Source organism: Mytilus galloprovincialis, chromosome 6, assembly GCF_965363235.1.
Source record: "Mytilus galloprovincialis chromosome 6, xbMytGall1.hap1.1, whole genome shotgun sequence".
Classification (NCBI taxonomy): domain Eukaryota; kingdom Metazoa; phylum Mollusca; class Bivalvia; order Mytilida; family Mytilidae; genus Mytilus; species Mytilus galloprovincialis.
The window spans coordinates 77,807,149-77,835,137 of NC_134843.1; the positions used below are offsets into that span (position 1 = coordinate 77,807,149).

At 32.8% G+C, this 27,989-nt stretch overlaps 1 protein-coding gene across 5 annotated transcripts; it reads left to right on the plus strand.

Moving 5' to 3' along the window:
- The first annotated feature begins 209 nt into the window (after window positions 1-209).
- On the plus strand, window positions 210-27,972 carry LOC143080390 (uncharacterized). 5 transcript variants are annotated; one of them, XM_076256218.1, is made up of 14 exons: window positions 210-341; window positions 3,456-3,645; window positions 5,839-5,989; window positions 6,536-6,641; window positions 9,859-9,965; window positions 12,141-12,237; window positions 12,496-12,605; window positions 12,979-13,035; window positions 15,035-16,798; window positions 18,601-18,653; window positions 19,053-19,177; window positions 22,579-22,722; window positions 24,599-24,703; window positions 26,238-27,972. In XM_076256218.1, exons 2-14 carry the CDS (start codon window positions 3,457-3,459, stop codon window positions 26,356-26,358), a joined length of 3,129 nt encoding a protein of 1,042 aa, XP_076112333.1. In that variant the 5' UTR covers window positions 210-341; window position 3,456; the 3' UTR covers window positions 26,359-27,972. The 5 variants fall into 5 exon arrangements, with proteins under 5 accessions (XP_076112333.1, XP_076112337.1, XP_076112334.1 ...); XM_076256222.1 differs by having other exon boundaries at window positions 18,604-18,653; XM_076256219.1 differs by having other exon boundaries at window positions 215-335.
- Window positions 27,973-27,989: the final 17 nt, after the last annotated feature.

The following is a 27,989-nucleotide window of genomic DNA, read 5'->3' on the forward strand; positions in this document are numbered from 1 at the left end:
AAAGTGTTGATTATAAAATTTGTACTTTCAATTAATACTTTATCGTTATTTACTCTAAACAAAATAGAGTAATCCTTTTTTTTAAATGTGAAGTTAAAGTGTTAGGATTTTTTTTATTGAACTTTTATATTTGTAGGAATAATTTCTTAAATGCATTTTAAAAGAGTGTTATTTTCGTTGCTGTGTCGGTCATTTTGACGCGTTTTTTTTATTACAATTACCGGAAACCAGAAATATTGGCGGAAGTTTTGAATGTTTACACAATACTCCACCTGAATAATCCTATATGAAGCAGATACGTCGATAAAAGTAACCAAATCAAATAAAACTAAAAGGTCGAGGTAAATAACAATTTATACAACACATAAACCTCTAAAAAAAATCGTTCAATGGATAGTCTGTTTAAATCTCTTTCGAGGCTTCGGCCAAAAACCAGTTCGGCCCGACATACATGACATATATGTTGTTTTGTCATAAATTTCACCACCTCGTCCTTGGTCGTTTTGGCAATATACCATAGTTTTTTCTTAATCATCATGTCTTTGTCAATCTATGTTTTGGATAAAACCATAAGAGTTAGAGGCAGAGGTAAGTTAACCCACCACTTTTCTTCATTGTTCTTTGTCGTGAGCCCCTGGCCTTTGCTTGGTATGATTTTTAATTTTAAGTATCCTGGGAATATTTCGGAGTTTAGTATGATGTCCATTATCACTGAACTGGTATAAATTTTTGTTTAGGGGCCAGCTGTAGCAAGCCTCCAGGTATTATTGTAAATTATATATGATTAGACTAGGAGAGTTCACTGTCACAGAAAACAATTCTACATTGCATAGGTAAAGACAGTTCTGCCAACTTTTCATGAAGCAAATGCGTGAGATTTGGCCAAAATTGAAAAGATCAAAGAGAAAAAAATGAACATGCGTGAATCTCCCGCTAAATGCGTGAGACTTGGCAGCCGTGTAAAGATTAAAATTTTCTTAGTTGTTATCTGTTGTTAGAAGTCTTAATTATTAAATTAAGTAAGAACAAAATATAATAATAATTGCACTGTATTATATCAATAAGTTTAGATTATCAAAAGGTTTGTGAAGAAGATGTGGTTACTGGTATGAGTGCTAATGAGACCGCACTATCCAAGTCACAATTTTTAAAAGAAAAACTATTAAGTATTTTAGCTTTTAGGTCAAAATAATGTCTTCAACACGGAACTTTGTCTCACACCGAACGTCAAGCTACATTATAAAGTTCCTAAAAAAAAATCACATGATTGTATATAAACATTTATTGGAAAAAAAGTTTTCAGCACAATTTCTGGTGAAAAGCAACTGAATTATATCTGACATGTATATATATATATGGACCATAATTTGCTATTGGGCTCCGTTTCCTATAACTATAGAAAAGTGATAAAATTTAAATTACTGTAAGAAAAGTTGTAACTACATCTAAAGATGCCATTATTTTTATTAACATACAAGTGTATGCTACTCTTTCCTAGAAAAAAAATTGAAATATACGAATTTCAAAGATTCTACAACCGTATTTTTGTGTCGTTTCTCGCGTTACTTTTTGCTTCCGAAGAGCATAACGCTGACTGATTTATAGATAATCGTCACCGGCAAATTCGTAACTTTTGCTTTCAAATAACAAAGAACATCGACCAATAAGAATAGTGAGAAAAAAATGCCGAGAACTATAAGTATTTATGTAGCAGATGTTAGAACAGTGGCGTGATTTTTGTGTCCGATTTCGTAACGCAAATTTTAGATGATGTAATCTGCTTTGTTGTAATAGAATTCTTAAAAACAATATGCAAATATAAACTCGCGCGAGATGTTCAAACAGGTAAATCAGAGATGATTTACATTCTTGTTTTGATCTTCGTAATAATTAAGTAAGAAAATGACGTTATCGTTATGCGTTACATTTCACACGAAACAGAAGTCCAGTTATTTATTAAAATTGTTTTTGTCCTTAAGTTCTAATCATTTCCGGTCATGCGTGAAACATGTGACTAACATGTGATCACGCCCTTACAGCCGGACATACGAAATACTAGTTCTAAACATTGTTTTTGTTTCCAATTGGATGTTAGCAAACATAATCTGTAGACTTGTTTGGACTTGTTTAAAAAAGGAAAATACAATTTTCAAAGAGATTGCGCCGGGGGTCTATTATTATTCCTATGTGCATAATGTTACATACGATCTTGTGTGAAAATAAATGCCCAATGACTTGACAAAATCGATTTCAAATTTGACCGACGTTTGAACACACTACGTTTCCCAATAACGATGTAAAGGGTCCTTGGAAAATTCAATCGAAATTACGTCTCTTATCATGGTGCCGATGTTCGTTGGATTGATTTTGCTTCAGCAGTAAATATTACTGGATATTTTAGGTGAATAAAGATAATTAAATGAAAAATGCATGTTAATATACCGTTACACTAGGAATGTACAAAGTTGGTAACTTTGTCACAATTTTTAATTATTTTTTTTTATTCATGTTCTGCAAACACTTTTCAGAAACGCAATAAACTTGTCAAAGGAAAAGTAAACTTTTACCAGGCATGACTTGAAAGGAAGTACTTTATTGATTTTAGCCCACTAAAGTAGGTTAAAATGTGGAAACCATGTAGATGGTGTACAGGTCACAAATATCACATGGTGCCTATTTTAAAGATTTTAATTCCAAGTTAAAAGTTTTTTTCTTTACTGGATTTAAAGAATTGTACATTGCCAATGATTTGGAATAAATTTTATATAACTGGAATTTCAAAACCAAATATAAATATATTTTTTTGGCCAAAACATCAAGATACAACGATTATGGTATCCTGTATCAATGAAGAAAATATGGAAAATTCTGAATAAATTGTACTAATTGTTTTCAAAACAAGCACATATTTAGGAGTTTTATAATACTGTTACATTTAAGATGGATTTTAAGAAAAAGTATACTGTTCAGATTATTTTAAGCAGATTTTGCAATAAAATAAAACTAAAAAAATGCTTTCGGTTTCTTATGGTTTCCTGTCACGTTTAAAAAAAACTTTAATATAACATTGAAAATAGATTTTAAATATTAACATGAAGCAAGTAACACTAGTAATCATGGTAATGGTGTCTATTTATGCCTTTTGAATTATATTGTGCAAAATAAAGAAAATAAAGATTGGTTTCCTGTTTGGTTTCCTGTCACGTAAACGGTGAATCAAAATGTATTATTTTTTTCTCGAAAAACTCAATTGTTCCATTCATACTATTCTAACACCAACACAACCCACAAAATAAAAGTTAAAATTTTAGAACTTATAAAAAAGGATACAAAAAGAAACCAAAGGCCGAATACCAAATTATGGTCCATATATATAATAAAAAATCATATTGGTAGGAATTTGATCTTTGACATCATTTTAAATCTTATTAATTTTTATCATTATTTTATATAAGAATGGCTAAAAAGGACACACCAAGGTCAATGTTGCAAGCATTCATTGAAAATGTTCCAACTACAGCTCCTGTAAAGAGGACAAGAGCTAGAACAAGATCTCCAGAAGACAGACATTTCAATGAAACTGTTCCTAACCAGAAAAAGAGAAGACGATCCTCTCTAGCTGTGAAACAAACACCAAGATCAATGGTAAACTGTCTGTCTGTTAACTCTTATGGCTAGCATCCACAAACAAACACCTAGATCAATGGTAAACTGTCTGTCTGTTAAATCTTATAGCTAGCATCCACAAACAAACACCATATCAATGGTAAAATGTCTGTCTGTTAACCTTATAGCTAGCATCCACAAACAAACACCAAGATCAATGGTAAACTGTCTGTCTGTTAACTCTTATAGCTAGCATCCACAAACAAACACCTAGATCAATGGTAAACTGTCTGTCTGTTAACCTTATAGCTAGCATCCACAAACAAACACCAAGATCAATGGTAAACTGTCTGTCTGTTAACCTTATAGCTAGCATCCACAAACAAACACCAAGATCAATGGTAAACTGTCTGTCTGTTAACTCTTATAGCTAGCATCCACAAACAAACACCAAGATCAATGGTAAACTGTCTGTCTGTTAACTCTTATAGCTAGCATCAACAAACAAACACCAAGATCAATGGTAAACTGTCTGTCTGTTAACTCTTATAGCTAGCATCCACAAACAAACACCAAGATCAATGGTAAACTGTCTGTCTGTTAACTCTTATAGCTAGCATCCACAAACAAACACCAAGATCAATGGTAAACTGTCTGTCTGTTAAATCTTATAGCTAGCATCAACAAACAAACACCAAGATCAATGGTAAACTGTCTGTCTGTTAAATCTTATAGCTAGCATCCACAAACAAACACCTAGATCAATGGTAAACTGTCTGTCTGTTAAATCTTATAGCTAGCATCCACAAACAAACACCAAGATCAATGGTAAACTGTCTGTCTGTTAAATCTTATAGCTAGCATCCACAAACAAACACCTAGATCAATGGTAAACTGTCTGTCTGTTAAATCTTATAGCTAGCATCCACAAACAAACACCAAGATCAATGGTAAACTGTCTGTCTATTAACCTTATAGCTAGCATCCACAAACAAACACCAAGATCAATGGTAAACTGTCTGTCTGTTAATTCTTATAGCTAGCATCCACAAACAAACACCAAGATCAATGGTAAACTGTCTGTCTGTTAAATCTTATAGCTAGCATCCACAAACAAACACCAAGATCAATGGTAAACTGTCTGTCTGTTAACTCTTATAGCTAGCATCCACAAACAAACACCAAGATCAATAGTAAACTGTCTGTCTGTTAACTCTTATAGCTAGCATCCACAAACAAACACCGAGATCAATGGTAAACTGTCTGTCTGTTAAATCTTATAGCTAGCATCAACAAACAAACACCAAGATCAATGGTAAACTGTCTGTCTGTTAACCTTATAGCTAGCATCAACAAACAAACACCAAGATCAATGGTAAACTGTCTGTCTGTTAACCTTATAAATAGCTAACATCCACAAAACATCTTTCATCAACATGATCAAAAGAATACTACTTTTGTAACTGTGAACATATTTACTGTAAAACCAAATCATATGATGTCTATTTTTTAGAAAATAATGACTGTCATGAAACATTTTCCCTTTGAAAGTCTTCTAAGTTTACATGTAGCTGTTAAAAGGAGTTTTCAGACACTCAATCATACAATGTCGATCACTTTATTTCGAGTTTTGTTTTGATGTGATAACTGCTATTTACATGTGCAATGTATATGTATTACTGAAACAGACTTTTACGGACGAAGTTATGAACTTGAATAATTTATTTTTCATACTACATTTATTACTAATGGAACATATGCAGGAATAATAAATAAATTGCATAAACTGACATGTTCTACTGAAACATGCTTGAAAAAATCATTCAAACTGTTCAAAGCAACTACTGATACATGTAGGCAAATATTAAAATAAAAAATAAAATAAAAAACACCAATTTTTGGTGAGGTATATATTAATTATATGATTACCCATACTTTTTTTGTGAGTAGATATCATATCATCAACAGAGTTAAAACCTCAAAATGTTTTATCCTACACAGAATATTAATTTAACATAACTAAAATCCACAAATAATAAATAGTAAATACCCATGAAAGGGAATTTAGAGACAAAACCATGAAACTTATGTTTCTACAATTATCATAGATAGGTCAACTACAATAACTTTGTGGATGTGAATTTTCATTATTGTCTGTTTATGCACTAGTCTCTGATTTTTTTAAAGTCATACAGTATATCAACCTTTTATTATTATTGCTTTATTTTTCAGATTGAATCTTATATGCATGATCACAAGACACAGACGCCATTTGTTCGTGTATTACGTAGACGGTCCAAAACTTTTACTCCAGTTATTCAGTCAGATGTTCGAGATGATGTTATTACACCAAGAACAGCATTGGAAGGATTTATTAATAATGGTAATTTTTTAAATGCTATTAATACACTTTATCCAGAGAATTTTTTAATTGATCAATTGGCTGAAGTGCCTTGGTGTCGTAATCAATTTAAATGAAGTATGTCTACAGTCATTCTTCCAATGTGATATAAACTATGACAGCACATGTAAACCAACATAAACATTATTGTTTGGTGATCAGATTGGTGAAAAAGTTCAGTGACTAATTACTATAAAATTTTTGGAAAATAATACATTTAACCTGTGACCTTGTAAAGAATTATGCAGAATCAACATCAATCAAGACCATGACAGTCAACAAACAGAAACATTTGACAAAATAAACATAAATTTTTTTTGTAGCAATAACTATCAATCAATCAATTATGGAAGCATGACTAAACTTCATCTATCCAACCATTGAATTTGTATCACAGCATTAACTAAAATCAAGCTACTAAAAACTTTACAAACATTTTTATAGTTCTCAGTATTACGAATGAAAATAACATTGTAACATATGACAGATGATGAATTGTTGTCACATAAAGATGCATGTTATTTTTAGCACCAGAGGAGACACCTGTGCAGAGGGCAGTGAATGAGAGCGAGCTGGATAGTGAATCAGATATCATCCTGCCTAATGAAACTCTTCATGTCACTCATTCACCAATGTAAGTAGTAGAGCTGGATAGTGAATCAGATATCATCCTGCCTAATGAAACTCTTCATGTCACTAATTCACCAATGTAAGTAGTAGAGCTGGATAGTGAATCAGATATCATACTGCCTGAGGAAACTCTTCTTGTCACTAATTCACCAATGTAAGTAGTAGAGCTGGATAGTGAATCAGATATCATACTGCCTGAGGAAACTCTTCTTGTCACTAATTCACCAATGTAAGTAGTAGAGCTGGATAGTGAATCAGATATCATCCTGCCTAATGAGACTCTACATGTCACTCATTCACCAATGTAAGTAGTAGAGCTGGATAGTGAATCAGATATCATCCTGCCTAATGAAACTCTTCATGTCACTCATTCACCTATGTAAGTAGTAGAGCTGGATAGTGAATCAGATATCATACTGCCTGAGGAAACTCTTCATGTCACTCATTCACCAATGTAAGTAGTAGAGCTGGATAGTGAATCAGATATCATACTGCCTAATGAAACTCTTCATGTCACTCATTCACCAATGTAAGTAGTAGAGCTGGATAGTGAATCAGATATCATACTGCCTAATGAAACTCTTCATGTCACTCATTCACCAATGTAAGTAGTAGAGCTGGATAGTGAATCAGATATCATCCTGCCTAATGAAACTCTTCATGTCACTCATTCACCTATGTAAGTAGTAGAGCTGGATAGTGAATCAGATATCATCCTGCCTAATGAAACTCTTCATGTCACTCATTCACCTATGTAAGTAGTAGAGCTGGATAGTGAATCAGATATCATACTGCCTAATGAAACTCTTCATGTCACTCATTCACCAATGTAAGTAGTAGAGCTGGATAGTGAATCAGATATCATCCTGCCTAATGAAACTCTTCTTGTCACTCATTCACCAATGTAAGTAGTAGAGCTGGATAGTGAATCAGATATCATCCTGCCTAATGAGACTCTACATGTCACTCATTCACCAATGTAAGTAGTAGAGCTGGATAGTGAATCAGATATCATCCTGCCTAATGAAACTCTTCATGTCACTCATTCACCTATGTAAGTAGTAGAGCTGGATAGTGAATCAGATATCATACTGCCTGAGGAAACTCTTCATGTCACTCATTCACCAATGTAAGTAGTAGAGCTGGATAGTGAATCAGATATCATACTGCCTAATGAAACTCTTCATGTCACTCATTCACCTATGTAAGTAGTAGAGCTGGATAGTGAATCAGATATCATCCTGCCTAATGAAACTCTTCATGTCACTCATTCACCAATGTAAGTAGTAGAGCTGGATAGTGAATCAGATATCATCCTGCCTAATGAAACTCTTCATGTCACTCATTCACCAATGTAAGTAGTAGAGCTGGATAGTGAATCAGATATCATCCTGCCTAATGAAACTCTTCATGTCACTCATTCACCTATGTAAGTAGTAGAGCTGGATAGTGAATCAGATATCATCCTGCCTAATGAAACTCTTCATGTCACTCATTCACCTATGTAAGTAGTAGAGCTGGATAGTGAATCAGATATCATACTGCCTAATGAAACCCTTCATGTCACTCATTGACCTATGTAAGTAGTAGAGCTGGATAGTGAATCAGATATCATACTGCCTAATGAAACTCTTCATGTCACTCATTCACCTATGTAAGTAGTAGAGCTGGATAGTGAATCAGATATCATCCTGCCTAATGAAACTCTTCATGTCACTCATTCACCTATGTAAGTAGTAGAGCTGGATAGTGAATCAGATATCATACTGCCTGAGGAAACTCTTCTTGTCACTCATTCACCTATGTAAGTAGTAGAGCTGGATAGTGAATCAGATATCATACTGCCTGAGGAAACTCTTCATGTCACTCATTCACCAATGTAAGTAGTAGAGCTGGATAGTGAATTAGATATCATCCTGCCTAATGAAACTCTTCATGTCACTCATTCACCTATGTAAGTAGTAGAGCTGGATAGTGAATCAGATATCATCCTGCCTAATGAAACTCTTCATGTCACTCATTCACCTATGTAAGTAGTAGAACTGGATAGTGAATCAGATATCATACTGCCTGAGGAAACTCTTCATGTCACTCATTCACCAATGTAAGTAGTAGAGCTGGATAGTGAATCAGATATCATCCTGCCTAATGAAACCCTTCATGTCACTCATTCACCTATGTAAGTAGTAGAGCTGGATAGTGGATTAGATATCATAATGAAACTCTTCATGTCACTCATTCACCAATGTAAGGAGTAGAGCTGGATAGTGAATCAGATATCATATATACTGCTTAATGAAACTCTTCATGTCACTCATTCACCAATGTAAGTACAAATGCAGTAGCGGGCAGTGAATGAGATTGAGATGGATAGTGAATCAGATATCATACTGCCTAATGAAACTCTTCATGTCACTCATTCACCAATGTAAGTAGTAGAGGGAAGTATTCATAGTTCTCAGTATAAATGTTGCCTCTAGTCTTTTTTAAAAGACTGTCAAGACTTCAAATCTAGTAGTTCCAAAGAAATTTTTTAAATCTATAGAATAACTAATTGTAGAATTCAAATATATAGGAAAATATTCAACAACTAACCTAACAGCACATTAATTCATGAATGTGCATAAAGCTAGATTTTTTATAAGTGTTGTACAGTTTTAAGTTAAATATTATTCAATATTTGAATTCTTTGATTATATATTCTTTTTATTACAATGAATTTTTTAATGGAAATAAAGGAGAATATGCATGGAATTATATTGTTTTCTACGCATTCACAAGATGCAATATCATCAACATTTTCTTGACAACACAAATTTATATTACTTGTGAAATTATCTGTTTTTAATTCACTAGGAAATCACAATAATTCATTGCAACCATTGTAGTAATAGTTATTCTGTCAAGTTTATTTTAATTTTTATATATATATGGTGATTTTGTATGGCAAGTATCTTTTTTTATGTTGATCTACATGTATGTGTGGTTGGTTGATTCTTAATGTGCCTTTAATTTTAAAAAGATGGGCATCTCTAATTCCATTTGTATGTTAAATTGATAACTTGAATGCTATTCTACTAATCCTTTTGAAGTATTTTAACTTGAAAACCATTTAATCAAATCTTTTGAGTGACTTTTAAAGAACCACTCACCAAGATAAAATTTATATCTTTTGGATTGTAAAAGCATGTGTGAAATATTCTTTTTTTTTTCAATTTCAGACATAATGAAGACACTGGCTCAATTACAATTTCACAGAAAGAAAGACAAAACCAACATCATATCACTCTACAGCAGTTTACACAAGGGATGCATAACCTGACTGCTGGTGAGTTCATGTGACCTTGTCATGTGATTTATGAAAAACCATTAGCATATGGTCATGGACATTGACTTGACTTTACACAAGATATTATGTCAACAAAATGTAATCCTTTTCAAAACAACAGACAAACATATATTAAAATAGTATTATTTGAAGAAAAAATGTATGATGTATTGTCAGGGTAGACTTTTCCTGAAAAAAAAACAATGAACAAGGAGATTATTTTTGTGTCTCTTGCAAGGAGGCGACATTGCAATTTTACTGTCTTGGGTTAAAGTTTTTCTAAAATGAATACAGTTTTCAACAATCATTGACTTCTAGGACTCTTTACAGACAAAAATGACAGATATCTTCTCATATTAACATTTTCCATGTTTTACGAATAAATGTATTGAATTTGTTAGGACAGTGTTGTCACAACCAAGGAAAAGATGTTGTAATAATGACTACAAACATTTAGAAAATTCATTGAAAACACATTGCAGAAATAGTTTCGTGGTATTTTGGATATTTATAATTGAATGATTTGTTGCTTTTGTAATACAAAATCTTTACAATTCAATATTAAAGAAATAATTGATGCAAGCTATAGTTTATTGTGGTTTTAACATGGATATGCATTATATTTTATGATTTTTTTTGCCTGAGCAAAAGTGAGGGTTAAATAACACTAATATAATGCCTACTCATGTTAAAACTTTGTATCTTGTATCAATTATTTCAATTCTGATTAGAACAATTAAGGTAATTTCTATGTCCAATGTGTATAAGTGTAGTGTGTTTGTGTAGGCTCTTCACTGAACCTCCCTTTTTGTTTGTTAACAATCAAACGACTGGCAATGTGATTATTCAGAGGGAGGAGTTTTGAACAGCTAGCATGAATGGTTGTCGTATCTAGGTCAAATATGTCAATTTCAAATTACAACACATTACAGTCGTAATAAATAGATTACTAACAACATGTGCTTCATTTAAGTGTTTGGAAGTGTTTTAAGTTATTGAAATATATTAAATGCAATTTGATCAAATTCATTGTAACATAATACAGCATTTTTCCTTTGAAGTTTTAATGTGATAATCTGCTTAATAGTTCGGTTTTTGAAAAACCATGGTTTGATATGTTATTCTTTTAAAAAGAATCATGACATAGTTTTATACTTGAGCCAGAATATTTTTATTTAATAAATGCAATAGACCACTTTCGAGTTCATCCATCAGCAGAAAAAACTCGTCAATAAGGCGCGCCTTTGTGACGTCATTTACCAGATAAAGGGGATCACCTGTATCCCTGCACTTTCAACATTCATCAAGCGTCCTGGTGATCGTCATTGTGCAGGATAAACTAGAAATAATTTTTGTTTTGTAAGTACTTATTCACAATTCCCTAATGACAGCAGTGCTGATTGTCAACTATGAGAATTTAGTTTGCCGAATAAAGCGTGCAATATACCGGGTAGTATTATAATTTTTTAACCACTCGCTCAACATTGGAATGGAAGTGATGATGCCCCTAACAACAATTGATGTTCACTAAAACCAGAGTTTTTGACGCAAATGCATCGAACTCGAAAGTTGTCTATTAAATTTTGTTGCAATACAATTTTGTTGTGGAAAATCTTTTTGTAAAGAAAATTTTTATGACAAATCAGAGCCATAATTTTTTTTTGTCTGAAAATTCACAGACCCCCCAAAAAAAATTTAGTATGTGCCTAAGAGGAACGCGAGTCACTCAATTCAGAAAAATAACTATTTGTCATATCTGATGTGCCATATTCCCAACTGGATCGCTTTTCTTGTGCGTGTTAAGCAGCGGGCTAGAACGACACTCCCACTGCTTTTTTATTGGATAAAAAATCACCAGGCTACTTTTGAATGATATTACCAAACATATACACCACGCCTTACTAATTAACTTATTTCCTGCAGATTCATGGTTTAAATATGTTAACTCGTAAATAGCTTGGTATATATAACACTTATTCTGCAGTAGGAAATGTACGCATGTGCAAACAAATTTTATTGGATTGAGAGCATGGGTTTATACACAAAGCAAAAAAAGCATGTCATTTTATTATTTAAATAAATTTACCCCTGCAGTGGCCCCAATTGAAAAGCACACAAAGTCAGTTAAAATTATTCTTTTAAGTATTATTTCATGTTTTTATTTTATTTTTTCAGGCAATCAGACAAAAGATAGGATGTTTAGCAGTGATTCTGAAGACACCCCTGAGATTCCCCCTGATGTTACTCTTGATGTACTGGTAGACTCATTGAAGTAAGTCCCATACAATATACTCTTTAAACAAAAATTATCATCTGAAATTAGAAATTTAAAAGTGCAATAAAATCGCTTCCTTAAATGTGAGTTTTCTAAAAAAAATTCTAGATGGTTATATTTATTGTTATGGATATAAACTGTTAAAAATATAATGAACTGATGTTGAAATATTATTTTATCTGACTAAGTAATTTGCATTTGTGTTTCATATGCCAGACAAATAAGATGTAGCCTTATTTTAACTTTGTTTTCCAGTTCAGAAAGTGACAGAAGTCATATTAGGATGCCACAACAAGACAGCAGACGACAAAATCTCAATCATATAACATTAGAACAGTTCTCACAAGGATTGAAAGGGAAAATAGGTTATATATCATGTTTACAATATATATCTTGCTGTGACATTTGATTTCACCAAATTTATTTAAAATATTAAATGCTATATAGACATAGTTAAATATATTCAAGTTTAAGTAATTTCACAACTTTCACTACCTCAAAATCGTAAAAGTAAATGGAAAATCTGTTCATGTGCCAATACCAAACATCAAATGTAAACACATTTAAAGAAAGACAAGATTTATCACTTTACACATACACACAAACACTCATTTTCTGCAGCTCCCTCCCCTATCCCGCCCCATAAAATCCCCAAAACACCTTTAAATATCAAAAGTAATGGAAAATACTCTCACAACATTGTTTTTTTCCTTGTTTTAACTTCTCTCTGTGTTACAGGAAGTGGTTCTGATGCTGGTGTTATGGGTGATGATGAAACAGAAGAGGAACATTCAGGTTTGATGTTATTACACAAAAATTACTGGTTCTTAATTATATTGCACTTCATTTACACCAAGCACTTTTTAGCTCACCTGGCCCAAAGGGCCAAGTGAGCTTTCCCATCACTTTGCATCCGGCGTCCCGCGTCGTCGTCCGTCGTCGTTAGCTTTTACAAAAATCTTCTCTGAAACTACTGGGCCAAATTAAACCAAACTTGGCCACAATCATCATTGGGGTATCTAGTTTTAAAAATGTGTGGTGTGACCTGGCCATCCAACCAAGATGGCCGCCATGGCTAAAAATAGAACATAGGGGTAAAATATAGTTTTTGGCTTATAACTCTGAAACCAAAGCATTTAGAGCAATCTGACATGGGGTAAAATTGTTTATCAGGTCAAGATCTATCTGCCCTGAAATTTTCAGACGAATCGGACAACCTGTTGTTGGGTTGCTGCCCTGGAATTGGCAATTTTAAGGAAATTATACCGTTTTTGGGTTATTATCTTGAATATTATTATAGATAGAGATAAACTGTAAACAGCAATAATGTTCAGCAAAGTAAGATTTACAAATAAGTCAACATGACCGAAATGGTCAGTTGACCCGTTTAGGAGTTATTGCCTTTCATAGTCAACTTTTAACAATTTTTCGTAAATCTTAGTAATCTATTACAAAAATCTTCTCCTCTGAAACTACTGGGCCAAATTAATCCAAACTTGGCCACAATCATCTTTGGGGAATCTAGTTTAAAAAATGTGTGGCATGACCCGGCCAATCAACCAAGATGGCCCAATGGCTAAAAATAGAACATAGGGGTGAAATGTAGATTTTGGCTTATATCTCTGAAACCAAAGCATTTAGAGCAAATCTGACAAAGGGTAAAATTGTTCATCAAGTGAAGTTCTATCTACCCTGAAACTTTCAAATGAATCGGACAACCGGTTGCTGCCCCGAAATAAGTAATTTGAAGGAAATTTTGCAGATTTTGGTTATTATCTTGAATATTATTATAGAAAGAGATAAACTGTAAACAGCAATATTGTTCAGCAAAATAAGATCTACAAATAAGTCAACATGACCAAAATTTTCAATTGACCCCTTAAGGAGTTATTGCCCTTTATAGTCAATTGTTAACAATTTTCATAAATTTTTGTAAATTTTTGGGAAATATTTTCCACTGTAATTACTGGGCCAAGTTCATTATAGATAGAGATAATTGTAGCAACAAGAATGTTCAGTAAAGAAAGATCTACAAACACATTACCATCACCAAAACACCATTTTGTCATGAATTTATCTGTGTCCGTTGTTAATATGTACACAGACCAAGGTGAGCGACACAGGCTCTTGAGAGCCTCTAGATTACATTTTTATAAAGACGACATTTTTTTTCTGGACGACCTTAAATATTTGAAAAGTTAATTTCTTAATGTGCATAGAAATCAATTTAACATGTCAAATACTATTTAAAAGAGGAGATGGTTATTGTATTCAAAGATTTTTGTGTTGTTGGGTTGCTGTCAAATCGATGTATGTGTCATTTATATTTTAATTTTTTTTTTAAGTCACTCTTGATTTTCTGCTATTATTTTTTTTCAATAACCTAATGAAACTTTTTTGTTTTTTTTTTTTATATGAAATGAATATTCATATACCCAATAATGACTGATATGTCTACCTACATCATGAAACATTAAAAAATTGTTTAGTGTCCAGAAACGTACTGCCATTAATATAAGAATAATGTTTGAAGCAAGGATTTCATACATATGCAATACATGTGTTAGGGAATGCATATTTGTACATCTCTTACATTAAAAAAACACCTCACTTTAACACTGGTTTGTTACCAAAAATTTCTTTAAACCGATGTTGTCCCTTTTAGCTTCCTGTGTTAATGAAATTAGTTTCAAGATTCAAGTATTTTTTTCATGGTTTTATGATCTTTTTACAATCAGCTATTGAGGTAATTCACACAACAGTATTTGGACTAAAGAATTGTTGTTTATTACAGATATTCAAACATTTAGAAGAGGTCAGAGGATGTCTAGTAGATTATCCATGGGGTCTCTACATACACAGGTCTTAGAAAGATCCATGAACAATAGGTCTTATTTTAGTCCAGGAAAGACAATACCACATGAAGATTTGACACCATCAAGAAGAACATCAGTCAGGTCCCCAATGGTTTCACTGCCTGTTGAATCAAACTTGTCCCCATCAAATAGAAATTCAACTCCAGACAAGTCAAAAGAAGGTTCATTGATAATAGAACAAAACTTTACTCCATCAAAAAGTATTAAAAATGTTAACTTGACTACTGACTCAGATTTGACTCCATCAAAAAGACCTCTAAGTTTGAAGGAGTCATTGTTGAATCAAACAAATCTTACAAGATCACAAAGGACTGGTACTCTTAATAGGTCAACAGCATTTCATGTTCCATACGAATCAGACTTTTCACCATCCCGAAGAACACAGGTTGTCAGTGAATTAGCCTCAACACCGTCAGGAAGAACTCGGATTGACAGTAATTTAGACTTAACACCCTCAAGAAGAACTCAGATTATCAGTGAATCAGACTTAACACCCTCACAAAGAACTCAGATTGACAGTAGGTCGTCAGCATTGCATGAACAAGAAGACTTAACACCATCAAGAAGGACTCAATCCAAAAACAGTATTTCATCTCATGTGGAGTCTGATCTGACCCCATCAAGGAGAACTGAGACCTCTAATAGATCTACAACATTTCAATCTCCAAAAACATCTGACCTGACCCCATCAAGAGGAACTGAGGACACAAACAGATCTACAACATTTCAATCTCCAAAAACATCTGATCTGACCCCATCAAGGAGGAAAGAAAACCTACACAAGTCTACAACACTTCAATCTCCTGTCAAGTCTGGCCTGACTCCATCAAGGAGAAGTACTGCTCTTAATACATCTTCATCTGTACACCCCTCAGCATTTAATGCCACTTTATCAAGAGCAACAAATACACCTAGGGAGGCAGTAAAAACAAATGAATTATCACAGAATGAATCGGGAGAAACTGATGGATCATTACAAGGTGAATCAGGAGATACTGAATCAAGTCTGTCACAGACTGCAGGTATACCTGTTTCATATGATAATGCTGACAAGTCTAGATTGACTAAATCTCGTATGGACACTTCACAAAATAGGCAAACTGAAGCTCATAGTCAGACACCATCTCTCAGATCACCAGGAAAATCATTGAATTCAATAGTGCCATCTTCTGGTACTAGACTGAAGAATAACCAAAAATCACAAAATAGGACTAAGGATATATTGATGTCGGTACAAAATGATGAGCAGGATAGTAAGACTGAGAAAACACCAAAGAGCCAGATAAGGTCACAGTCAAAGCTAAAGCCATCTATGAGAACACCACTGAGTTCAAATGTAACAATACTTGAGAATATAAAGCCTTTATCCAGCAGCACACCAGCCAGAATTCTTATAAATAAACAGCTGGGTACACCAAGCAGGGTACCAGTTACCCCATCATCTGGTTCTACTCCAAAAAGAGTTCCTATGGCAGGCAATTCAGTGAACAGGACTCCAGGAAGAATATCGACCAAACATTTGTCAATGAATATTTCTAACAATGCTAAATCATCTGGAACTCCAAACAAATCAGTTAGAAATCAATTAAATCTTGGAGAATACATGACAAACTCAGCACTGCCAAGTACAAACAGTTCACTAAGGAAGTTGTCGCATAAATCAGTTAATGTATCACAACAGGGTAAGAGAATGTAGCAGTATTTTCAGTACTTTAAGTTGTTTAATTATGATCATGCACTTAACCCTTACCATGCTGAGTTGTTTTCAGAAATTGTCTAAATTTCGAGTATTTGCAAAAATATGCAAATGATATGCAAATGAGCTGTACCCTGATGCTGATGCATACTGATTACAATAAATCTAAAATAGGTGATCACGGGGTGGGGTGGTCGGGGTGAGGAGGCGGAATTTTTTTGTGGGGAATTTGCCCCAAAGTTGGTCCTCAGGTACAAAAAGCGTCAATTTTGACCTTTTTTCGTTCTTTTTCTCGACCTGTAAGTCCGAGAGATGCTAATAGATGCATCCATCTGTAGTTTACATGTAGCGTGGACACCAGTGAACACTTTTATCACAACAGTTGTTAGGTCGGAGTGAAACTGATCTGGGTTCATCAGTGTAAAGAAGGTCATTTGCACCAAAATTCACCAAATTTCGGAATTTTTCCAATTTTGAACTTTAACTGGACTTGCAACCGGAAGTAGTCGTTTCCTCGGCGTATTTTGATAATAGACACGACCAGTCGTTATGTGCCTTTAGGTTAACGGTATTTGTCAAGGTTTCAATCCTCTGAACTCCGTGATTCAGACCTTGAAGGTAAGCCCACCCCTCCAGAAAACCCAATTTTGTCCGATATCAAATTTTGAAGTTCGTATTTGAGCTCAAAATGAATATTTAAAGTGAGAAACATGACATGAATAGTTTCAGATTGAGGAAACGTTCATACACTACGAAATAAAGGGTATTACGATGACCTCTAAATGTATGGAGCGCCATTGATGCCAAAATAACGGTATTCTGGGTACGGCCGTAATATTACGGCCCCCGCACGACAAGGGTTAATTTCGTTTTTCTACAAAAGAAAAATTTCTTTAAATTTGTGGAATTAGCTACCTTTACCTGTAATTTAACAAGGTGATACATGTATTCATTAATAAGAAAAGGTAAGGAGATAAGTCAACCAATTTAAAAAAATTAAATTCATTGACTTCTGAAAAAAAATCCCAATGTAATGCTGTAAATTCAGAAATTAATGCAAGGTTTTTATTAAATGTGACTTGATGATCCTTGCAAAAGTAAGAACTCCATACTCATATCTGATACCAATCTATTTTTCTTTATGAGGTTGCAATACATAATCTCTCATATTTGTCCATTCTCCAAAAATTACAATAAAATAGGCATAGTTTAATTTCTGATTTTACAGTATCCAATTGGCTACTGTAATTTAACTAGGTGTAATGACCCACCTTTTTGTCTGTTGCAAAAATTATTTTACCTCTAGCTTTATTTATACTTTAAGTTATTGACTTCTTTTAAATACAATCTACAAGTTTAAACCAGATAGTTTATAAATGTTCTACAATCATTTAAATTAGTGCAAGGATCAATTATTTGGAGCAGAGCTGTAATGAAAGTCACTCCGACCTACATCTTATTTCTTTGACACACACTAGAAGAATACAAATCTGTTTATTAATATTGAAACTGACTGTAACCTGCAGTTTACACTTACAGTTGATTATTTTTAAGTTAAGCATTAAGTTTCTGATAGAAAATGACTTCAAGCATATAAATAGGCAGTAGGATATACTTAGACTTAACAATCATATTTTGGTCCATTTCACACGAGCTATATTGGAATTTATCAATAAGTTTTTGGGATGTGAGTAATTTTGTCTTTATTGATCACCATTGTTATTTCTTGAAGTCATTAGTAAGTCTTTATAATCAGATTGTTATGGCTTTGATTTTTTTATATTTTAGCAGTCAGTGATAGATTGGAGGTAAATGAAAGTGAAGAGGAATCTGGTGAGGAGGTATGTTTAACTAATATTTGATTGAGGTCAAATCTAGACAACTGAGTACTTTTAATATTCAGAAATTTTTAACAATTACCGGATGAGGCTTTTATGCATAAGTATGCATGTAAATGGTCCTTACTTTACTTGCTGCCCATTACGCCCCTCAGCGTAATGGGCAGTAAAATGGCCTTTAATGTTTTTAAAATGAAGTTGGTGCATTTAAAACCTAGATAATTTGCCAGTCAAACTTAAGGTTAACCATATCAACATGATTAATATTCATGACTTATGACTTTACAAATGTTAATTTATACTTCATGTACCTCCATTGTAATGAGGAAATTAGTTTTTTGCTACATTAAAATTAAAATAAATGTGCTAATGCTATAACTCAGTTAATTATATGGATTTCAGCTTGATACTATAGAGTTGTACAAACTAAAGACACCCCACTTGAGAGGAGATATTTCACAGATTCCTACACCAATATACAGCAGTACACCTGCACCTGTTAAACCTGTCCAGAAACAAATACCAAGGTGATTCTTTATACAATATTTAAAACAGTCTTCTTATGCTACAAGAATCTACCATTTCGGAATTAAATGTGTGTGTCTTTTGAAGAGACACTTGATATTACTGTTGTCAACTTCCAGAGATTGTGTTGTGATTTAGATTTGAATGTGATTCCTTAGATCAAGGTTTTATTAGGATAAAATCAAGGGGTTGCATGTGTTACATTGTTAGTCCTGCTTGAGAATTTCTAGTTTCATTGACACTGTTAGGATATAGTGACATAACTTGTGTATCTGAGGTTAATTCCATGTATCTAAAATTCAAGATGCCTTTAAAATGTTACCATTAGTAAAAATGTCCAGAAATGTGTTGTTACTACTCATGACCCTCTAGCAACAAGTCATGGAATGAGGTTTCTGTATTACTTGTCACATGCTCATAGCATCAGGAACAATGGTTAATGATAATTTCAGTTAACAATAAAGTTAGTAAAGATTAAAGAACAATTAAAACGTAATGGGGTGATTTCATAAAAAAACCCAAAGAATTTAAACAAATGCAGTGTTCAGCTACTCTTAGCAACTATGACCATGACTTTCAGGGTTTCCCCTGGATCAATTATTTTTTTCTCCACATCTTCCGCCAAAACAATATATTTTTCGCCACTTTATTATTTGTTTCGCCAAGTAACATAAATATATTTTTCCTTTAAAATTTGCTTTTTTCTACCCTCCCTCTTAATAAGATGAGTCTGCTCCATTGTTGTCTATGCTTATTCTCTCAAACTTATCTTAGAGTCTAATTGTAATGAATAAACACTAAGCATTTACTTTTAAAAAGAAGAACTTTTTTTTAACTTAAAAATTATATTTTGACCAATTTTCCTAAAAGAGGAGGCCACTTATTTTTAATAGTAAAAAATATATAATGCCCTGAATATAACAAAAAATTTTGATAATTGTTTTGACCATATAATACAAGAAAGATGTACAGTTCTTTTGAAAGTTTCTTCAAACTAAAAATATGTGCCCTTTTGTACTAAGAAGTGGTATTTACAACAAAACAAAAGTTTTAATCATGATCCCTCATTTAAAGTGAAGTCATTACATTGAAGAGTTACTCTCATTTGAATAGATTTCTTCATAACGATAGTTTTTATACCCCCGCTTTGAAAAAAGGGGGGTATACTGTTTTACCTCTGTCTGTCAGTCCGTCCGTCCGTCCGTCAGTCAGTCCGTCAGTCAGTCCATCCCATGAAACTTTCGTCACATTTTTCTCAGGAACTACAATACAAGGATTTCTGAAATTTGGTTTCAGGGTTTATCTAAGTCAGCTATACCGTGTGATGCGTTTTCAGATTGATCACTCGACAACTTCCTGTTTACCGAACACTTGTATGATTTTACACATGATAGCCAAGTTGAAAATTTTCGTCACATTTTTCTCAGGAACTACAATACAAGGATTTCTGAAATTTGGTTTCAGGGTTTATCTAAGTCAGCTATACCGTGTGATGCGCTTTCAGATTGATCACTCGACAACTTCCTGTTAACCGAACACTTGTATGATTTTACACATGATAGCCAAGTTGAAAATTTTCATCACATTTTTCTCAGGAACTACAATACAAGGATTTCTGAAATTTGGTTTCAGGATTTATATAAGTCAGCTATACCGTGTGATGCGTTTTCAGATTCATCACTCGACAACTTCCTGTTTACCGAACACTTGCATATTTTTACACTATTAATATTATCCACTTGCGGCGGGGGTATCATCAGTGAGCAGTAGCTCGCAGTTTCACTTGTTTTTTCTAGACCATCGTAAATGAAAAAGTTGAGACGTAAAACTATGCTTGAAACAGGTGTGTCACTCAAAAGACTTTAAAGTACCCTCTCAAATCAATTATCTATATCAAAGTCAATGATTAAAGTTTAAAATCGGAGATTTTTCTTGCTTAACATAACAATTATAACAACAGTTTTCTTTTCTGGACTATCATTAAAAGAAGGAGAGGAGACGTTAAAAGTTTGCCTCAAACACGTGCGTCGGAAAGTGGTTAATAAATCCTTTATAAGACATGTAAAGGACGCCATAAAACCATATCATTTTATCAAACAATGCAATCAACACCTATATTAATTAGTCCTTTGTTGTTGATAGCTATAAAATGCATTCAGCTGATTATTGATTACCTGTCAAAATTTTAACGAGCTCAAGGTGAATTCCAAGTATTGTCCGATCAGGTAAAGACCGAGAAACCCAGAAAAAAGTAAATAAACAAGATGGAAGAAAATAAATCGTTATATATATTTTCTTCACCGAATTCTTTCGCAAATGACAAATTTTAATCGCCACAATTATCATTTTTTCGCAAATTGCCAGCGGAAACCCTGATGACTTTTAAACAATCAACCTAAATTGATCAACTTCCTACCTTTTTCTTCTTTCAACCATTTATTAACTTTTTATTACAATCCATCAAGCATGACAAGTGTACCTTAAAACACCTCCAACAAACAACAAATTGCAATTAATTTTTCTATATTTTTCAGTCTTCTATAAGCAGCTGTGACCTTGATGTTTGATCTTTTGACCTGAAAAACAAAATCCTCATTCTCCTTTTTTACATCTTCAATATATTAAGGTTAAATGATAAACCTAAAAAGGAATCAAATGAAAATTTAGTTTCTTGATTACTATTAGAAATAGATGAACTTTTTGTGTCCAGTGGGCGTATTTTATGACCTTGACTTGCCTATTTAGCCCTCACATTATGACTCAAAGGTCTACATCGGTTGGTGAACATTAAAATATTGTTGTCAGAAAGTTGGTCAGGAAGAAAGCAGCCATTCTGGTTTTGCATATTGTCGCTGGGCTTCTAAAATGTTGTATGTGACTTTTTTGGCTAAAAATACTTTTTTACACCAATGGTCTGGGCGGGAGGAAATCTTTGGTATTACAAAATAGCATGCAGTTAGACCAATCAAAATGTGTGAAATAAGACATATTACAAAATTGCCAATGTCAGTTGTTTGTAAAGTTTGCTTCCAAAATGTTGTATGAAAACTTGAAAATCGTTGTAGAATGGCTTTGGAAAAAAAATCATTGTACATTTCTTTATTTCTGTGAAAATAATTTAAGTTCTTGGATAATCCAGAAATGTCAAAGTTTTTATTTCACTGCTATTTACAAAAATGTTCAAGTTTACATACGACATTTTGGAAGCATGCATTTTGCCAAAATTTTCAAAGCCTGTTTGTGAGATATTTTTTTCTTGAAAAATTTGTAATTTACAACATTTTAGAAGCCCAGCGACGATATGTTGATCTTGTTTCTTTTCTATTATGATTTTGAAGTAGTCTTTATCACAACTAGCAGTTTTTATATATATAATCATTGTATTAAATGACATTTTTTCCAGACCAATTCCTCAGAGGAAACCAGGCATAAAGAAAAGCAAAAAGACAGTCTCTTCAGTATTACCAAACAATACAATAAAACAGGCATTTCAGCATTTCTGTAACATGAAAGCTGCTCCTGACACCATGGATGAACTCATTAAATAGTAAGTTGTATTATTTCAAAAAAAATATATGGATGCATTAAAAAAAATCTTAAATGACTGAAATTGTTGCTTCAAAAGATAAGTTTGACTAGTTTTAGGCTTTTAGTCTCTTAATAACTGTATTATAGATAAAAAGAAAATGTGAACAAGAAAAATTATCAGCAATACAAGGTCTTTTTCCACCTAATACATGTTACAACAGTTATTGCCCCTAATTAATGATGATTTTTGGCTAATTTTAGTGTTTTTGGCCTGTTATCGTTATCCTCAATAGATAGATAGACTGCCAACAACAAACATTCATATTACGACACATTATACAACAGTCACAGAAGTCTGATGCTATCAATTATCATTAATTGAAGATTTTTGGCTAATTTTAGTGTTTTGGCCTGTTATCGTTATCCTCAATAGATAGATAGACTGCCAACAACAAACATTGTTATTACGACACATTATACAACAGTCACAGAAGTCTGATGCTATCAATAATCATCAATTGACTATTTATTGGAGTTATGTATTGCCTTTTATCATATACTTAGCATTGATATGATAGCTTTTGCATATGTGTAATGAGCGGAAGTACACAAGCCATAATTTCCCACCCGGGCTGATAACCCATATCAGGTGCATCTCGTGCACAAAACCCATAATAGTGCCTCTCGTGCAAGTTACTTCCGGTGTTTCCGGTATCGGTTGTTTACTTTTCCATTGTGACGTCAGATATTTTTTATGACGACGTCAAAATTTACGGGAACTTTTGTGGGGATAGTTTAGTACTTGTTAACAAATGCCATTGACAATTATGAATCATTTTATAGTACAACAAACATGGAGTAATAATGATCATAAAACTCTTTCAAATTTTCAATGTTTCAGTCAAAATGCCTCTATAGCCGGAAATGTTACCATAAATATATATGAAGGAAGTGATGCTGTTGTTGGACAATTATAGTATACAGAGGCGAATTTAGGGGGGCAGGGGCCCGCCCCCCTCCTTTTCGGGGAAAAAATTGGTTACTTATATAGGGAATCACTGAAGCGCGACTGGAGCGGGCCCCCTCTTAGGCAGTCAGTGGGCCCCCACTTATGAAAATTTCTTGATCCGCCACTGGCATATTTGATTCATAATTTAACTTCTTTATAAAGTTTTTGACTGTTTTAGTTATTGCATTTGTTTATTTGCCTTACATAAAACTATTGTCGGAAGTATATGATAAAGCGATTAATACATGGCCTTTTCCATATCAGCCTGGGTATCATCCCTCGACCCATATCAGCACCTAGACTCTGTCTCGGGATGATACCCAGGCTGATATGGAAAAGGCCATGTATTAATCTCTATTTTAATGATGATTATCCTGATCTTTTATTAATATTTTTTGCACTCCACTTAGGCATTATGTTTTTGGTCTGTGCCTTGGTTCGTCTTTCCGTTTGTCCGTCCATTTGTTCAGCTTCAAGTTTAAGTTTTGGTCAAGGTAGTTTTTGATGAGGTTTAATTCCAATCGACTTGAAACTTAGAACACATGATTGATCCCTATGATATAATCTTTCTAATTTTAATGTCAATTTTAAAAAGTGTTGACTCCAATTTCACAGTCCACTAAACATAGAAAATGATAGTGTGAGTGGGGCATCTGTGTACTATGGACACTTTCTTGTTATGTTATTGATTTGACAAACAGGCAGTTGATATTATTTTAGTGATATTGAATATGATGACTGTATAATAGAGTATAATTTGATTAAATGAGAGGGAAATAGGCTTGTAAGTTTTGAAATTATTATTTCTTTCTTCTATTTTTATAGTAAATAATTTGAGCTGACACTGACTAAAAAAATATTAATAGCTTTGATTTTTTTATTGCAGCACTGATACATATTTTGAAAATACCTTTAAAACTTTAGAGGCTTTTGCATTGCATGCTGGGAGAAAAACTATAGATGAATCTGATGTGGAACTCTTGATGAGACGGTGAGATTACTATGTACAAAATGATGCTGGTTAAAACATATACAATTTAAATTTGTAGTGCAGCCATTACTTTTTGGAGTTTTAGTTTTCAATGTTGTACAACCTCATATTTTTTATTTGACCTTCAAATTATTTTGGCCTTTACTGATGAGTTTTATGTCTAGATGAAACACAAATCTGGCTTTAGGATGTACTTAGGTGAGGTTAGGTGAAAATTAATAAATCAAGAATTTGAAATTGATACTATAAGCTGGTAGAGCATTCTTTAAGGATAAAAGTAAGCTAAAAAATATTGATAGGTCATGGACCTCCCTTTCGAGATATTTGAGATTTAAAATATGGCGGGAAAAGGCAGACTCGGACTTTTACCTTACATTTGCATTATTTGTGTCTCAAAACAAAAGAAAAAAAAATAAGAATCTTCTAAAATTTTGGAAAATGACCTTTCATGAGCTATTAAGTCTTGTATGAAAAAATAAATGGGTGTTATGGGGCAAAATAGTTTACCTTGTATTGTATGGAAAACACCAAGGAGTTTGAACATTTGACATGAATTCCAAAACCTCACCTAAGTACATTCTTAATTAAGACTGCTGTTGGTTTTATTTTATAAAAACCTGGCAGTTTTAAGGGCATATGTTACAGTAACAGGGGAGGTAATGATGTTGCTAACAGAAAATGTTATTTTTGCACCGTCAAACTGCGACATATAGGGAAAAGATGCATTTTTTTAATGATTTTTTATCATTCAAACTGATTTAACTTTTAAACGAGTTCATGGACCCCTCTTTTTAAAATAACATTCGGTTTTATTACGTATGAATATTCTTTGTACCTAATTTCATGAAAAAGTCAATGATGCAATTTTTTTGAATTTGATAAATATAAAGCAATAAATGACGTTTTTTTCTACATTCATGAGCATTTGATAAATTTTAGTTATTTCAAAACAAAATATTATATTAATTTATATGATACTTATGTAAAAGACAACTTATAAATAATTCAACAAAAAACAGCTTGTGTGTATCTTTTAAAACAAAAAAGAAATGCATTTCTGTCAAGGAAAAATACGTCCACAAATCCGAATTTTGAGCAAATATCTGAAATTTCGACCTCATTTTACTCAAAAAGTAGCACATGAAGGTATATTTTTTATAACATATTTGATTTAAGCAGGTAAAAATAGCCTATATATCTTAAAGGGAAAAAATTCTCACTGTCAGAAATAAACTGTTGGATATGCCCTTAAAGCAAAATTCTCTTCTTTGTCTTTTTGACTGCATCTTGTTATTATTATTTTTAAGGTGCTCTTGCTTTACAATGTGAGGCCCACCTTTCCACACTTAATTCACGAAGTTGGTATCCCACATATAATAATGAATCCATAATATTTGGCTGTCACATAATTTGCCTTAAAACAATTAAACTTAAAACATAGGTATCAAAATTGTTACCCTTTATTTTGTTTTGTATACATTTATAATAGCCTGCAAATTATGACAATTTTTCATCTTAGTTCTTTTCCTTTCAGGCAAGGCTTTATAACAGAGAAGCAGCCATTGAATGTATTAGTGGAAAATATTTTACCTTTGGAACTACGACAAGAAATTATTCCTATGGCTAGAGCTAACAATGTTATTGAACCATTATAAACAATACAAATCTCTTAAGTGGGATCTGCGATAAGAAATTATTCCTATGGCTAGAGCTAACAATGTTATTGAACCATTATAAACAATACAAATCTCTTAAGTGGGATCTGCGATAAGAAATTATTCCTATGGCTAGAGCTAACAATGTTATTGAACCATTATAAACAATACAAATCTCTAAGTGGGATCTGCAATAAGAAATTATTCCTATGGCTAGAGCTAACAATGTTATTGAACCATTATAAACAATACAAATCTCTTAAGTGGGATCTGCGATAAGAAATTATTCCTATGGCTAGAGCTAACAATGTTATTGAACCATTATAAACAATACAAATCTCTAAGTGGGATCTGCAATAAGAAATTATTCCTATGGCTAGAGCTAACAATGTTATTGAACCATTATAAACAATACAAGTCTCTAAGTGGGATCTGCGATAAGAAATTATTTCTATGGCTAGAGCTAACAATGTTATTGAACCATTATAAACAATACAAATCTCTTAAGTGGGATCAGCGATAAGAAATTATTCCTATGGCTAGAGCTAACAATGTTATTGAACCATTATAAACAATACAAATCTCTTAAGTGGGATCTGCGATAAGAAATTATTCCTATGGCTAGAGCTAACAATGTTATTGAACCATTATAAACAATACAAATCTCTAAGTGGGATCTGCAATAAGAAATTATTCCTATGGCTAGAGCTAACAATGTTATTGAACCATTATAAACAATACAAATCTCTTAAGTGGGATCTGCGATAAGAAATTATTCCTATGGCTAGAGCTAACAATGTTATTGAACCATTATAAACAATACAAATCTCTAAGTGGGATCTGCAATAAGAAATTATTCCTATGGCTAGAGCTAACAATGTTATTGAACCATTATAAACAATACAAATCTCTAAGTGGGATCTGCAATAAGAAATTATTTCTATGGCTAGAGCTAACAATGTTATTGAACCATTATAAACAATACAAATCTCTTAAGTGGGATCTGCGATAAGAAATTATTCCTATGGCTAGAGCTAACAATGTTATTGAACCATTATAAACAATACAAATCTCTAAGTGGGATCTGTGATAAGAAATTATTTCTATGGCTAGAGCTAACAATGTTATTGAACCATTATAAACAATACAAATCTCTAAGTGGGATCTGCAATAAGAAATTATTCCTATGGCTAGAGCTAACAATGTTATTGAACCATTATAAACAATACAAATCTCTAAGTGGGATCTGTGATAAGAAATTATTTCTATGGCTAGAGCTAACAATGTTATCAAATAGTTTAACCAATGAAAACAATACACATCTTTTACCTTTGGAATTAAAACAAGAAATTATTCCTATGGCTAGAGCTAACAATGTTATTGAACCATTGTAAAGGACATACTTTTTTTATATATAATATACATTTACTTTCAAGTGTAGATTGTACAGAATAAAAACTTCAAGTATATGCTTATTAAGATTACTTGGAGAAAAACCCAAGGCAATCTATATGTACCTGATATAAATGCATCAGAGCTTTAAGAAAATGAAATATTTACATACACATACATCTGTTTGGAAATTTAGTACAAATAAAGGTATTATTCAAATAATTCATGTTTCAATGTGA